Raw genomic sequence first — 16,405 nt, forward strand, 5'->3', positions numbered from 1 at the left:
GGAAATCAGTTTATTTGAAATTTTTTAAATTTAACTTTTTGTTAAAATTGTGTTATTGTTAAAGAAGCTACTCTTTTTATTGAAAGACTGGATTTAAAATTACATATGTTTAGATCAAGAGTTCATTTATATTTTTAAACACAGTGCATTACTATATGTTGATTTTGTTTCCTGTGCTATCTTGTGTTTACTATACTTATATACAATCTGTTACAAAAGTATAGGAACACCATAAATTTTGTGTTTTTTTTTCAAAATTTATTTTGAAATTATTATTGGAAATATTATTAATTATTTTATATCATTATTTTAATTATTTTATCAGATTTTTTACAATTCATAAAGCAGCATAAATGTCTTTTTCACAAATAGTCATTTTTTGATATGTTACAAAAGTGTAGGTATACCACTTAAAAGTCTCTTAAAAATTAATTTATCATAATAATAATAATTAAAATTATCACCACTAGAGTGAGATGTCATCATTTTTAATTGTCATAGTGGCTTTTTTGAATGTTTTATTGAATGTTATAAACATTTTCAACAATGCCTTGTGGAACTGTACTTCAGGAGCAAGAAATACATGAAATTTATTATTTGAGTGGTTCAGGCAAGTCTCTGAGGCAAATTGCTGCAGCTGTAAATAGATCTATGAATGCTATTTGAAATGTTTTGCAAGAAGGTGAAAATTATGGGCAAAAAAAGAAGTCAGGATGGCCTAAATGTTTAACATTCAGGAATGAGAGATATGTTTTGAAGCTTATAAGTAATAAAAACATGTCAACAAGGCAAGCTGCTGCTGAATTACCAGTAGATGTATCTCATGCGACTGTTTGGATAACTTTAAAAAACAATGACAACGTAAAATATTTAAAAATGAAGTTGAAACCACCTTTAACTCCCAAACATAAATCAATGTGTTAACTGGGCTAAAGACAAGATGGGATGGACTGAAAAATGGCAAGAAATAATGTTTAGTTAACTGGACTAAAGAAAGATGGGATGGGCTGAAAAATGGCAAGAAATAATGTTTAGTGATGAGAAGAAGTTTAATTTAGATGGCCCTGATGGGTTTTCATATTATTGGCATGATTTTAAAAGAGAAAAAGGAGTTAAAATAAACCAGCAACAAAAAGATGGGTCTGGAATGATTTGTTGTGGTTTTGGATGGGGAGGTAAAACTGATTTAGTATTTGTTGACAAAAATATGAACTCAGAAAAGATCAAGAATTATTGTATAATAATATGATTACATTTAGTGCATTAATTGGTGGTCATAAATGGAAGTTGCAACAAGATAATGCTTCCATTTGTGCCTCAATGTCAACAAAAAATTGGTTTAAAAAAGAAAATATTGATGTAATTGACTGGCCTTCACATAGTCCAGATTTAAATCCCATTGAAAATTTATGGAGGATTTTAACAGCCATTGTTTATCAAAATGGGAAACAATATGAATCTGTAAATCAACTGAAAATTGCAATAATTGATGCCTGGGATGAAATTAAGGATGAACAATTAAAAAACTTAATAAACTCCATGCCTAACATAATTTTTCAAGTAATTTTAGCTAAAGGGGGTGAAACCAAATATTAAAAGTGTTTAAAATATATTTAAAAATTATTTTTATGTAATTTTAGAAAGTGTACCTATGCTTTTGTAACAAGTAAAACATGAAAAACTGTGATGACTTTTATTACCTTATCATTTTCAAGCTTTTTATTTTTTAACAATATTTTTGTAATTATTTTAAAACATATAAAGCTGTTTTCTATAAAAAAATTTAAATAAATTTTGAAAAATCACAAAATTTGTGGTGTTCCTATACTTTTTTAACAGACAGAATATGTAATGGGAACAAAATATAGCTAGTTATTTTGTATGTGTCCTCTGAAATTTCTGCCATTTGTCTTTCAAGACATTCAATTATTCAATTTATCTCAATGGGATTAAAATCTGAATTCTAGACAAACCAATCCATTTTTTAAAATAACAGAAGGCTTTCACTTAAAAATTATTAAGTTATCTATAACTGTAATGATTATATTAGAGATATATAAAGTATTAAAATTTGCTGTGAGTTCTTTTGGATTGGATTTTTCTTCTGATAAAAATATTTAATATAAATATTTTTTTATATAATTTATGCTTTGCAGAAGAACATTTTCTTGTCTTCTATAAAATGTGTGTTTGGTCTTGAAATATTACAACTTTTAATTCAAATAATTACTTTAGGTAGTTATCCTGACACTTTCCCTGTTGTTTATTTTTATTTTTCAAAGTTATTTCTAACAAAAAAAAAAAAAGTATAATCAATATGAAAACATCCAATGTTTACAATATTTCAAATCATGTCTTAGTATTACCTAAGGTAAGGTAATTTTATGTTGCAGAATTCATCAGAGAAAAATAAAGATAAATTTTAACTAAGATGTTCTAATCAATTCTTAATTTAGTTTTCAAGTTATTGAAAGTATAATAATTTATTACATAAATAAAGCATGTAATAAAATAAACAATGTATATGCAATGATTACATTAAAATTATTATTGGTTATATGCTGGGCTGGCCCTGGTTATACACAACCTTCTCTACTATAATCTTACTATGAATACAGTCATATTGCTGTTTGCACTTTACAAAGTTATATGGGATACTGTACACGTACAATATTAATTAAAATGTTTATTATGTAATTATTCATGCCATAAATTCTTTAAACTGGGGAGTCTGAAAACTTTTTATAAGATTTTCTGGAAATTTTTAAATTTAGGACCTGACAATGCTGTCAGGCATAAAGTTTACTGCATATTTGTTTTGTACAAGAGACTTGAGAACAGTTTTGCCAGGTCCTTAACAAGCTTTTCTCTATTTTAACTACATTTTCCCACCAGATTAGTTCAACATCCCCAAAATTTCACAATAATCAAAATTTTCAATACAGATATATGTGGCCAAATGTTTGCCTCAAACAGACATTATGCAGTGCATAACTGTACAAACAAATCAATTTTGGTGCATATTTATATGGATTTTTGTGGATATAAAATTATAATTCATTTAGATGATCATACTGTCATCTAAATGAAAAAGAAAAATAAGTTTCTGAAGTGAATATTTTTCTTGGATTATTTTTTTTCTATTCCAGTGTAATTAAGAACCAGGATTAAAAAAGTAATTTGAAAATACAATTTCAAATTATTATAGATTTTATCTTTATCTTGGGATCAGTAAAAAAGTCTGGACAACATTTTTAGTATTAGTTTTGAGTGGTGTCTGTAACAAAGGCATCTTAATAAAGTAAATAATACGTTGATGGTTGAAAAGGAAACTGTTTGAGAGAGAATTTATTTGTATATGGACTCAATCTTTCAATAATTTTTAATACTTGATTAATTCATAAAATTATTTACAAGGGGACCTTACGGTCTCGGAAATTCAGTTCGGGATGAGACTTTGCAGGTTAGTAGTATACCTCAATGGTGTCCACCCAGAAGAATTGTAAAGCACACTAGCAAAAAGATTCCGAGAAAAAAAAGCTCTAAAGTTTTAAGCACAGTTCATATATCGATCGATTTTTACACTACGGCAGCACAGCGAAATGGCTGAGCCTGTAGCAAACTCGCTTGCCATTCCGACGATCTAGGTTCGATTCTACCTTCGGCTAACTTTTTTTTTAAATTGTTTTAAAAATTGTAACAATTTTTAAACAAAGTTAATGACCTAAAAATATTATCAATTAAATCATAAATAACTGTCAACTTTCACACCTGGGAGTTAATTATTCCGTGAGTTTTCACAAGTCAGCAGCAAAAGTGGCACTTTCATATAACTTTCCGAACTATGGTCTTAAGTTCATCGGTTGAAAATAACAAGGAATTGAAAAATTCTTCAAATTTAAAATGAATATTTTTAACCTCTCCACAGCTTAAAATATTTTTAAAAAGATGAATAATTTCAAATGCATTTCTAATGGAGGTAAATTAAAACTTTAATTTTAATTAAAAATTTTAAGATATTTTAAGCTGTGGAGAGGTTAAAAANTAGTATTTGTTGACAAAAATATGATTATATTTAGAGGAAGAACCTAGAAGAGGTTCGAAAACGTTTGTTTTTGTTTCGTCGTTCGTACCACACATTATATTGGTTCAGTGTACGTGTCTAACAAACAAATTTTACTTTAATTTTAACTTATGTAAATTAATATATAAATATTACATAACACATAAATATAAAGTTTATTTTTGTAATGAAGGTCCCAGCTCTTCTGAAATTCTTGATTTCCCCCCCATTATGCAAATCTCGGTAGCAGGAGATCACATCCAAAACACTTTGTCTTGCTTTTGCACTCCTTTCAAAATCTGGATCATTCGCTACAATTTGATCAACGATTTTGGTTATCGTAACCAAACTTTTATTAAGGAAATCTTTGGGTTCTTTGTTTTCAAAATCACTATTTCCAGTTCTACATTGTAGCTTGTAAATTTTATTTATGGTATATTTGCTATATATTCTTTCCTGTGAATTTTTGAATAGGCTATATTTGCAAATTGAAAGAATAATTGATTTATGATTATGAAAAACAAGAGGTCCACTATTCAGGTAAAGAAGTATTATCAAAATATATTTTTTCTGGTTGGTGTTTAAGATTTTCATACCTATAAAGTCTCTCTTCTTTTTGAAATAATTCCTAGGTGGCCACTTTTTTGAAGGAAGATAATAATAGGAGAATTCTCATATCATTCTTTGGAAACTATGCTTTAATGAAAGATTTTTGTAGTAATTTTATAGTTCAATGAAATTGTCACTGTTTTTCTTTAGACTTTTCTTTAGATCTAAATCAGTTTTTGCCTAATTGTATTATTGCATAAAAATGCAAATTATATAAGTATTCAAATGATTTTTGTTCAAATAATGTCTAGTTATGCACTCATACATTAGACAAATTTCTTTGAAGATCAGATGCATTTTAGTATATTAAATTAAATAAAATTTCTAACATGCAATGACAACTATCTACAGTTTAATTAATTAATTTAATGATTTGCAAAATCTTCATCTAAATCAGTGTTTTTCAACCTTCTTGAATACGCGACCCCTTTACAAGTTAAAAAATTCTGGCGACCCCCTAGGGCCATATTAAAACTATATCAGTGATTTTATAAACTATGTATTTAATTTTCTCTGTTGAGACAAATTATTGTTGATTAAAGTGAAAATTTCAGAAGAATCGACAATACCTTAACACACATAAAGTATGAAACTTCCTTTAATTATAACATTCGGCACAGGAAGATGCTGACCTTTTTTTTTGTTTAGGATCAGAATTTTCAGCTTCTACGTTTCTACTTTTTATTTCTTTTTGCAGATCAGCTCAACACTTTTTCCGCTATCATTTTCTGGGGTGGGCCGTAATTCTCGCTGAAATTGTAGTTTATTTTTAATGTAGTGTAGGACCTACAAACACTTGTCTTTTTCTTTTACCCGCGACCCCCCATGTAAGGCTTNGTTAGTTAAATTGCTAACTTCTACTATATTTAATGCATTATTTATATTCTTGTTTATTAACTGCATTATAATTTTCATGTAAATTATGGAATCTTTGTTGATATTTAACATTCATTTCCTACTATTGTTAATTTTAATTCTATTAATATTATTATTATGTATATTTATCTTATTTAAATAACACATACAAAAATATGATCTATAAAGAATTTATTTTGATGTGTTTTTTTTCTGAGTAAATTTAAACAATTTGTTTCCTATCTCAAATATATTATTCAATCATCATCTCTGGATAACCAGTAATCTCTAATGAATCATTATTTACTGGAATACTATTGTTAAAATTAAATTAATTTAACATTCAAAGTCTACATAAAAGATCTTTACAGACTTTTTATTGAAACTACAGTACAGTCTGTTATAAAAGTATAGGAACACCATAAATTTTGTGTTTTTTCAAAATTTATTTTGAAACTATTACTGAAAATACTATTAATTATTTTTTATCATTATTTTAATTATTTTATCAGGTTTTTTACATTTCATGAAGCAGCATAATTTTTTTTTCACAAATATTCATTTTTTGATGTGTTACAAAAGTATAGGTGCACCACTTAAAAGTCTCTTAAAAATTAATTTATCATAATAATAATTAAAATTATCACTACTGGGGGTGCAATGTCATCATTTTTAACTGTCATAGTGGCTGTTTTGAATGTGTTATTGAATGTTATATAAACATTTTCAATAATGCCTCATGGAACTGTACTTTAGGAGCAAGAAATGCATAAAATTTATTATTTGAGTGGTTCAGGCAAATTGTTGTTGCTGCAAATAGATCTACGAATGTTATTCAATGTTTTCCAACAAAGTAGAAATTATGGGCAAAAAAGGAAGTCGGGACGGTCTAAATGTTTAACATCCAGGAATGAGAGACAGGTTTTGAAGCTTATAACTAATAAAAACATGTCAACAAGGCAAGCTGCTGCTGAATTACCAGTAGATGTATCTCATGCGACTGTTTGGAAACTTTAAAAAACAATGGCAATGTAAAATATTTAAAAATGAAGTTGAAACCACCTTTAACTGCCAAACACAAATCAATGCATTTAAACTGGGCTAAAGACAAGATGGGATGGACTGAAGAATGGCAAGAAATAATGTTTAGTGATGAGAAGAAGTTTAATTTAGATGGCCTTGATGGGTTTTCATATTGGCATGATTTAAGAAGAGAAAGCAGAGTTAAAATAAGCCAGCAAGAAGGGACTGGGTCTGTAATGATTTGGGTTAGTTTTGGAGGTAAATGGGATAGATGGGGAGATAAAATTGATTTAGTATTTGTTGACAAAAATATGATTATATTTAGTGTATTAATTGGAGGTCATAAATGGTAGTTTCAATAAGATAATGATCCCATTCATGCCTCAATGTCAGCAAAAAATTGGTTTAAAAAAGAAAATATTGATGTAATTGACTGGCCTTCACATAGTCCAGATTTAAATCCCATTGAAAATTTATGGAGGATTTTAACAGCCATTGTTTATCAAAATGGGAAACAATATGAATCTGTAAATCAACTGAAAATTGCAATAATTGATGCCTGGGATGAAATTAAGGATGAACAATTAAAAAACTTAATAAACTCCATGCCTAACATAATTTTTCAAGTAATTTTAGCTAAAGGGGGTGAAACCAAATATTAAAAGTGTTTAAAATATATTTAAAAATTATTTTTATGTAATTTTAGAAAGTGTACCTATGCTTTTGTAACAAGTAAAACATGAAAAACTGTGATGACTTTTATTACCTTATCATTTTCAAGCTTTTTATTTTTTAACAATATTTTTGTAATTATTTTAAAACATATAAAGCTGTTTTCTATAAAAAAATTTAAATAAATTTTGAAAAATCACAAAATTTGTGGTGTTCCTATACTTTTTTAACAGACAGAATATGTAATGGGAACAAAATATAGCTAGTTATTTTGTATGTGTCCTCTGAAATTTCTGCCATTTGTCTTTCAAGACATTCAATTATTCAATTTATCTCAATGGGATTAAAATCTGAATTCTAGACAAACCAATCCATTTTTTAAAATAACAGAAGGCTTTCACTTAAAAATTATTAAGTTATCTATAACTGTAATGATTATATTAGAGATATATAAAGTATTAAAATTTGCTGTGAGTTCTTTTGGATTGGATTTTTCTTCTGATAAAAATATTTAATATAAATATTTTTTTATATAATTTATGCTTTGCAGAAGAACATTTTCTTGTCTTCTATAAAATGTGTGTTTGGTCTTGAAATATTACAACTTTTAATTCAAATAATTACATTAGGTAGTTATCCTGACACTTTCCCTGTTGTTTATTTTTATTTTTCAAAGTTATTTCTAACAAAAAAAAAAAAAAAATAATCAATATGAAAACATCCAATGTTTACAATATTTCAAATCATGTCTTAGTATTACCTAAGGTAAGGTAATTTTATGTTGCAGAATTCATCAGAGAAAAATAAAGATAAATTTTAACTAAGATGTTCTAATCAATTCTTAATTTAGTTTTCAAGTTATTGAAAGTATAATAATTTATTACATAAATAAAGCATGTAATAAAATAAACAATGTATATGCAATGATTACATTAAAATTATTATTGGTTATATGCTGGGCTGGCCCTGGTTATACACAACCTTCTCTACTATAATCTTACTATGAATACAGTCATATTGCTGTTTGCACTTTACAAAGTTATATGGGATACTGTACACGTACAATATTAATTAAAATGTTTATTATGTAATTATTCATGCCATAAATTCTTTAAACTGGGGAGTCTGAAAACTTTTTATAAGATTTTCTGGAAATTTTTAAATTTAGGACCTGACAATGCTGTCAGGCATAAAGTTTACTGCATATTTGTTTTGTACAAGAGACTTGAGAACAGTTTTGCCAGGTCCTTAACAAGCTTTTCTCTATTTTAACTACATTTTCCCACCAGATTAGTTCAACATCCCCAAAATTTCACAATAATCAAAATTTTCAATACAGATATATGTGGCCAAATGTTTGCCTCAAACAGACATTATGCAGTGCATAACTGTACAAACAAATCAATTTTGGTGCATATTTATATGGATTTTTGTGGATATAAAATTATAATTCATTTAGATGATCATACTGTCATCTAAATGAAAAAGAAAAATAAGTTTCTGAAGTGAATATTTTTCTTGGATTATTTTTTTTCTGTTCCAGTGTAATTAAGAACCAGGATTAAAAAAGTAATTTGAAAATACAATTTCAAATTATTATAGATTTTATCTTTATCTTGGGATCAGTAAAAAAGTCTGGACAACATTTTTAGTATTAGTTTTGAGTGGTGTCTGTAACAAAGGCATCTTAATAAAGTAAATAATACGTTGATGGTTGAAAAGGAAACTGTTTGAGAGAGAATTTATTTGTATATGGACTCAATCTTTCAATAATTTTTAATACTTGATTAATTCATAAAATTATTTACAAGGGGACCTTACGGTCTCGGAAATTCAGTTCGGGATGAGACTTTGCAGGTTAGTAGTATACCTCAATGGTGTCCACCCAGAAGAATTGTAAAGCACACTAGCAAAAAGATTCCGAGAAAAAAAAGCTCTAAAGTTTTAAGCACAGTTCATATATCGATCGATTTTTACACTACGGCAGCACAGCGAAATGGCTGAGCCTGTAGCAAACTCGCTTGCCATTCCGACGATCTAGGTTCGATTCTACCTTCGGCTAACTTTTTTTTTAAATTGTTTTAAAAATTGTAACAATTTTTAAACAAAGTTAATGACCTAAAAATATTATCAATTAAATCATAAATAACTGTCAACTTTCACACCTGGGAGTTAATTATTCCGTGAGTTTTCACAAGTCAGCAGCAAAAGTGGCACTTTCATATAACTTTCCGAACTATGGTCTTAAGTTCATCGGTTGAAAATAACAAGGAATTGAAAAATTCTTCAAATTTAAAATGAATATTTTTAACCTCTCCACAGCTTAAAATATTTTTAAAAAGATGAATAATTTCAAATGCATTTCTAATGGAGGTAAATTAAAACTTTAATTTTAATTAAAAATTTTAAGATATTTTAAGCTGTGGAGAGGTTAAAAATATTCGTTTTAAATTTGTAGAATTTCTCAATTCCTTGTTATTTTCAACCCATGAACTTAAGACCATAGGTCGAAAGTTATGTGAAAGTGCCACTTTTGCTGCTGACTTGTGAAAACTCACGGAATAATTAACTCCCAGGTGTGAAAGTTGACAGTTATTTATGATTTAATTGATAATATTTTTAGGTCATTAACTTTATTTAAAAGTTGTTGCAATTTTTAAAACAATTTAAAAAAAAAAATAAAGTTAGCCGAAGGTAGAATCGAACCTAGATCGTTGGCGTGGCAAGCGAGTTCGCTACAGACTCAGCCATTTCACTGTGCTGCCATAGTGTAAAATCGATCGATATATGAGCTGCGCTTAAAACTTTAGAGCCTTTTTTTCTTGGAATCTTTTTGCTAGTGCGCTTTACAATTCTTCTGGGTGGACACCCTTGAGGTATACTACTAACCTGCAAAGTCTCATCCCTAACTGAATTTCCGAGACCGTAAGGTCCCCTTGTTAGTTAGTGAAACACATTTTAAAATCTATGTGGAAAAGATCTGCTGAATTATAATTTTTCTGAAGACATATATTTATGGTATTTGGGGAAGTGCACAAATTTGAATGCATTCTTGGATTCATGATATATGTACAAGAGTAGAATGAAGTTGCCCACTTTCAGCTGATATTAAATACATGATTATTTTTCCAAATTATCACAATGAGATATATAGAAAGACAGTTTAGTGAAAATTAGAGATGTTTTATGAGCTTGGTCCAGACACAAAAAAAAATCAAACATCCTTAAACATTTTGTGACTGCTAGTTTCAAGTGGAAGTGGGTTTACAAGATCCTGGATAGACTAGAAAAAGATTGTGACAGTACAAAGACAAGTGCAACCTTCAATACCAAAGTTGTTTTCAGCATCAATCTGTCTAAAAGATACGGAATGTCTGACAAGACTATGGAAAGGATGTGTTTGACATATAATAAGTGGTAAGGAGACAAAAGTCTGCATCAGAAATGACCAGAAGTCTAGGTCAAGAATTGAGGCAACAACAGATTGTTCACTGTCTTCAAAGGCTCAAGAAATATCCTTTCATATTCGATGTAATCATGGATGAACCAGAATTACTATCCTTTCCTGCCTCCTCAACCTACAGATTACTTTATAAAGAAGAGAGAAAAACCCAATGACAAGAAAAGTTGTACTTCAAGGCAAAATTTAACAAGTTATACAGTTGGACCAAAATAATCATCAGAACCATTTTTCAAGGAGTCAAAAGGAGCTAATCAGGATTCACATAACTTGAGTGCATTGAGAAGAAATTGGTACCTTATATCATTTATTGATTCCAAGCCATTGATAAGCCAAAAATTTTTCAATTGCTTGGAACTGGGGTATCAAAAAAGACTGGTCTGTGCTAATGGATGGCATACAAAATCAAGTTAAGGGCTGAATAACAAGATGAAGAAAAAGTTGGTTGAAGTTCCAAACAGCAATTGGTCAAACTTTATATTGGAGCTGATTCTAGAGTTTTGCTATGCTACTAAACAAGGGCATCTTCATTACCATTTAGTCATAAAAATTTATTGCCAACACATTGTTATTCACATGAGTAGTCTTATTTATCATTTTGCATTAATAATAAATAAATTACACTTTGTGATGAGAGTGCATTTTTCCCTAAATACCATATTATATAAGAAAACCTATTATACTGTACATCAGTTGCAAATTAGATGATGATAAAATATGAGGAAAAAACTTGATAATTTCAAATTTGCAGTTTCACTTTCAACTCCCAGCATATTAACTTTAAGCTACAGCAAAAGCAATTAAAATGTAAATTTTTATTTGTAAAATTTTGTGTATTATCATTTCAGCAGAATTTAATCTATCAGAACTTCAATACTGATTTTTACTGTTTAATTTATTATAAAATGTTTTGTATATATTATGCAAACTTTTATGTGAAACATTCATAAACCGATTTAAAAAATGCAAAAATATTGTATATGTATATTATAAATTGAATAAGATTCATTCAAATTTTATTATATTGTATTTTTCAGGGATAGGGAAAATAGGGTCATTCACCATCATCACCATCATCACGTCACCAATTCTGAAAGTATACGTAATGGTGACTTAGTTGATAGAGGAAGAGAAAGAGAAAAAGAATGGGAAAAATCTAGAGAAAGAAGAGAGACTTCGCGCTCTCCTATTCGTAGTAGTCGAGAACCATTGCCTGGAAGCCTGAAGAATGGTAGTGCCTTTGAATCAAGCAGTATTGCTCCTACAAAACAGGAAATTAAAGTAAAAGAAGAACGAAAAGAAGAAGATAACACATCAAATTCTAATTCAAGGGACTCGGCAGTCAGTGCTATTAGCTCGGTGCCTTCAGAAAGAGATAGAACAAGGCCTAGTGATACCCCTCAGTCTGAAGCCACAGTTGCACCTGCTGATTTTTCAACTAGGACTACAGTACCACCTCATTCTTCAACGTTAGGATTAAATTCCCTAGACAGAACACATGTGATGGGACCACTGGGACTTGGGCCTGATCGGCCACCTCATTCTCAGGTTCCTCATTATTGGGGTCCTTTTAATCCGGCAACAACTTCGGCAGCAATCGCTAGTTCCGGCAGTGAATTAAGAGACCATTTTCGAAATCTAGACTTTCTACAGTCTAGAGAAATAGAGAGAGAGAGGGAATTAATGCAACGATATATTGCAACTACACGATCCTCCATGATGGCACTGCCAACACATGAACGTTTCAGGGATGTGGAATTTAGTCGACAGATGTCGTCGGTTTCTGTATCAAATAATGATCCTTCTGTAAGAGATTTAGAACGTCAGAGGCAATTAGATAGGGAAAGACAAGCAGTTGCCTTTGATAGGGCAAAACTGCTTCCACCACCTTTAAGGCCTACAGATCCCCCATACGGTCATGGACCTGGAATCCCTTCAGTTACTGTAGCAAGTAGTATATTTCCATCTCTTGCAACATCCAATCCTTATCTGAATAGTCTGTGTGCTTCTAGTTCTAATCCTGGAAATACCAAGTCAAAAAGTGGGACAACTCCAGGAAATGGTATCCCACCACCTCTTATACCATGCAGTGTTCCTGTTAGTGTTGGTAGTGGTGGTGGAACTGTGGTTGTGCAAAATCATACGGGACAACATAGCAGAGGTTCATCACCTCTTCTACATAAATTAGGTGCTGGTTCTGGCACAATTTTGGAAAACTCCCATGAACCATTCCACACTAAGGACAGACGGGAACTTCCAGCTGAACTAAATTCCCAATCCAGGTAACGTCCGAACTGACTCGTGTTGTGTATATTCTCTTCTATTGTAATATATATACTGTGTTATATATATTAGTTGCCTCCTTGATGGAGTGAATGAAATTGACATTTCCTACATTGTTTGTTGTACACGCAAACCAGCGTGAAGTGATTGTCTTGTCTTTCTCATGCACATATCCTCCTCCCCGCTGAAGTCCCATGCTGACGAAACGACGAATTTGTGCCTCTTCAACTGGCTGTGTTTGTAGATGCTATGTGCACATCACTCAGAACATAAAAAATCAGCACCACCCTAACCTTTCTACAATGCTATAGACACAAAAACAAAAAAACAAAACAGTCATTTTATTAGAAATACTAGTGATTGCACGTCTTTCATTGGTGGTTGTACAGCAACAAGTAGACTGAGAAGAAAGTATTATTTGTCTGTCAATGTACTTCTAGTGGCAACACCAAATGTTATGGATTTATATGCTGCATTCAAGACTTGCACTTTTTGCATATTTATTGTAGATGACAAGCTGTCTGTCTGCAGTATTGAGCCATTTTATTTGGTTTACAATTGCCAAGCAGAATCTGCTCAGATATGATCTTGCATTTTAGACTTCTTCATTGGATTTGTGATGGTACTGATACAGTATTTCACCAAATCAGATCTTTGGTGTAAAAATCTAATATCTGTAGTCAAAACAAAATTGCACGCAATAGTTTACAACAGATTTCCTAACAGATATTGTAAGATATGTGAACAGGGAAATACAAAATGTTTTTCAAAGTTTGTTTATCAATCTTTCCTTTGCCACAATTAACAGCCTATGTAAATGGACGAAAAAATGTTTGTCATCATGGTAAAACTGGGAGGGGGGAGCTGATTATTGTTAAATCATATACATCATCCCTCATTCTTGCTGCATTTGAACCAACCATCCACAAATTTGTGTCTTTTGGCTATATTGCAGTATCAACTGCCTAATTAAAAGACACTTTTTGTTTCATAGGGGGAGAACCACATTTAGAACTCAAGCCAATTGTGTACCATTTTAGCCCTGCCTGTATGTGCTGTATGTACATTGAATTTTATTTATAAAAGAGAACAGATTTTATAGGACAGACAGTGGTTCTCTGTTTGGTATTTCATCCCACGTGCATTCTCGGGGTTCCAGGTGATGAGGAGTGTACATGTACATTGGAAAAATGTTTCTATTTAGTGTATAGAGAAATAAATGAAATGGTGGAATGACTATGGACTTTATTATTTGCTCGATAATATATTAGTCAAATCTCCATCCTTAATAAATGGCACTGTACATTAGAATATATTTGTACTATTTATGCATTTTGATAAAATTTGCTCTAAATGTTCCACAGGAATAGTAATTTTCAAATGTACATAAAGTATTAAATATTGTTGATGAAGTAAATCATTTTAAAAATATCATATTTTATTTAATGAAAAATACTTACAATATTTTAAGTTTCAATTGATACTTCCATTTGAAATAATTTATAGTAAATTTATAAAAATATGACAACTTTTAACATGAAAGTGTGCAGAAAACTATATAATATATTCTCAATAAGACTTGTCCCACACATGACAAAATTATATATCCAATAAATGTTTATTTCCATATTCATTCCACAAACTAAATCAAAAGTATTATCAGATTCATATCACTAACTGTATTAAACGATTTTAATTCTCCTAAAATTAAAACTAAATCTCCCTCTCAATTCTATCAAAATTTAACAGTTTTAATCATTGAAAGATTCAAAAAAATTAAGATCTTTGTTATTCTGTGTATAAATAAATAAAATATATATATATATTTATAAATTTGATTTATAAGAATGGAGTTTAAGACAGAATCTATTATAAAGAAAATAGCTTTTGTTTTCTGAACCTATTGTTCAGAATACTAAAATTAAATTTGAGAGAAAAATATTAAAATGTAATATAAATAGAGATAAAATGGAAAACGTTTATAATTAAAATTTTGTACAAATGAAATATTAAATGTCTCAAGAAGTTATTTCATATTTACTGTGGTAATTTCTAAAAATTAAATCTAAATCTTTTAAAATGTGTGTCCATATATTAAATATTTAACAAATTATAAATAGCCTGTGATATATTCTGCTAAAATTAAGTTTTGATCATCTGCTATTAAAAAGAATTGATCAGAAAAGATAAAGTATGAAAAATGTTACAAGCTCATTTTATATCATGCAAGCAATCATTTATAAATTTATGGCAAGAAATTTTTGATGCTGTTTTTTTAATTAGTAAAATAATATGTTTGAAATATTGCAGAATACAAAAATTAATTAATTACTACAACACTTAAAGAATCTTCAAAACAATACATGATAATGATTTTTTTCACTTCATGCCCAAAATGTACCTAACACACTTAATTATTTTCAGTTTTAGTACAGATTTAACATGATTTCGCGCATATAACTTTTCAAATAACCATTATTAAATTATTACATAAGTTCTTAGTAATAATATTGTCTTATTCTTTAAATTACGGAAATCTTTCATTGTATACAAATATAAGCACAAAACGCATTAGGCTACTATTAATTGACTATATACTAGTATAATTTATACTAGTATATATTCAATACTAGTAAATATAAAAACAGATACTGATTATTTCGCAAATACTGTACCATTCAAATCTACNTTTAATTTATTATAAAGTATATTCGAATAAATTTTAAATTTATTCCACGAAATATAAACAACAAATGATAGACACTTTTTTGTATACAAATATAAGCACAAAACGCATTAGGCTACTATTAATTGACTATATACTAGTATAATTTATACTAGTATATATTCAATACTAGTAAATATAAAAACAGATACTGATTATTTCGCAAATACTGTACCATTCAAATCTACCCTTGGTATTCAAGGATCGCTTCTCGATATGTTTCGTGAATACGTAAAGATTTTAATATTTAGTGCCCGATTTTGATGACTTTCAAAAAAGCAGTTTCAAATTTCACACGGATTTATGTCTATTGTTATTCAGAAATAAAAGAAATCTCTATCTATAATCTTTGACAAACCTTTTCGTACCTGGTCCCTAGACTTGTCTTTTCCAGCTCATATGGTCCTTCTCGGGAAAGGGTTGAAGACCCCTGCTGAATAGATTAGTCAGCATCGTAGAAGAAAATCAAAAATTATGAAAATAAGTAGCTTATCATGTATATTTTTTGAATTTAGATTCGTTTCAGGTTTCTGAAATTAAAATTATGTTAATGAAATTATTACTATTTTACTAACGTTATATTTTGTTTTTTTAATGTATGCAAATAAGAAAATGTTTAATATCAAAATGGTTGTCATTTATAAATTTATTTTACCGAATGAATATTTCAGTTTTCATTGTTGGAAAGAAATCTTATTTGAAATCAGATTCGTCA

At 29.2% G+C, this 16,405-nt stretch overlaps 1 protein-coding gene and 1 long non-coding RNA gene across 2 annotated transcripts in view; one reads left to right on the forward strand and one right to left on the reverse strand.

The window, feature by feature from the left end:
- Positions 1–14,069, forward strand: part of LOC111630881 (autism susceptibility gene 2 protein-like) — a gene marked incomplete at its 5' end in the record, with an annotated part of 145,646 nt that extends 131,577 nt beyond the window's left edge. The window contains one exon of the mRNA XM_023375040.1: positions 11,720–14,069. Within this exon, the coding sequence (XP_023230808.1) occupies positions 11,720–12,968 (1,249 nt within the window). The remainder of the gene's footprint in view (positions 1–11,719) is intronic.
- Positions 14,070–15,924: 1,855 nt separating this feature from the next.
- The window catches only part of LOC111630882, a 39,993-nt gene continuing 39,512 nt past the window's right edge, over positions 15,925–16,405 (reverse strand). The window contains exon 3 of the long non-coding RNA XR_002757598.1: positions 15,925–16,220. This is a non-coding gene — a long non-coding RNA (uncharacterized LOC111630882). The remainder of the gene's footprint in view (positions 16,221–16,405) is intronic.

Source organism: Centruroides sculpturatus, unplaced genomic scaffold (genome assembly GCF_000671375.1).
Source record: "Centruroides sculpturatus isolate CEXI.00-Female unplaced genomic scaffold, Cexi_2.0 scaffold745, whole genome shotgun sequence".
NCBI classification, from domain to species: Eukaryota; Metazoa; Arthropoda; class Arachnida; order Scorpiones; family Buthidae; genus Centruroides; species Centruroides sculpturatus.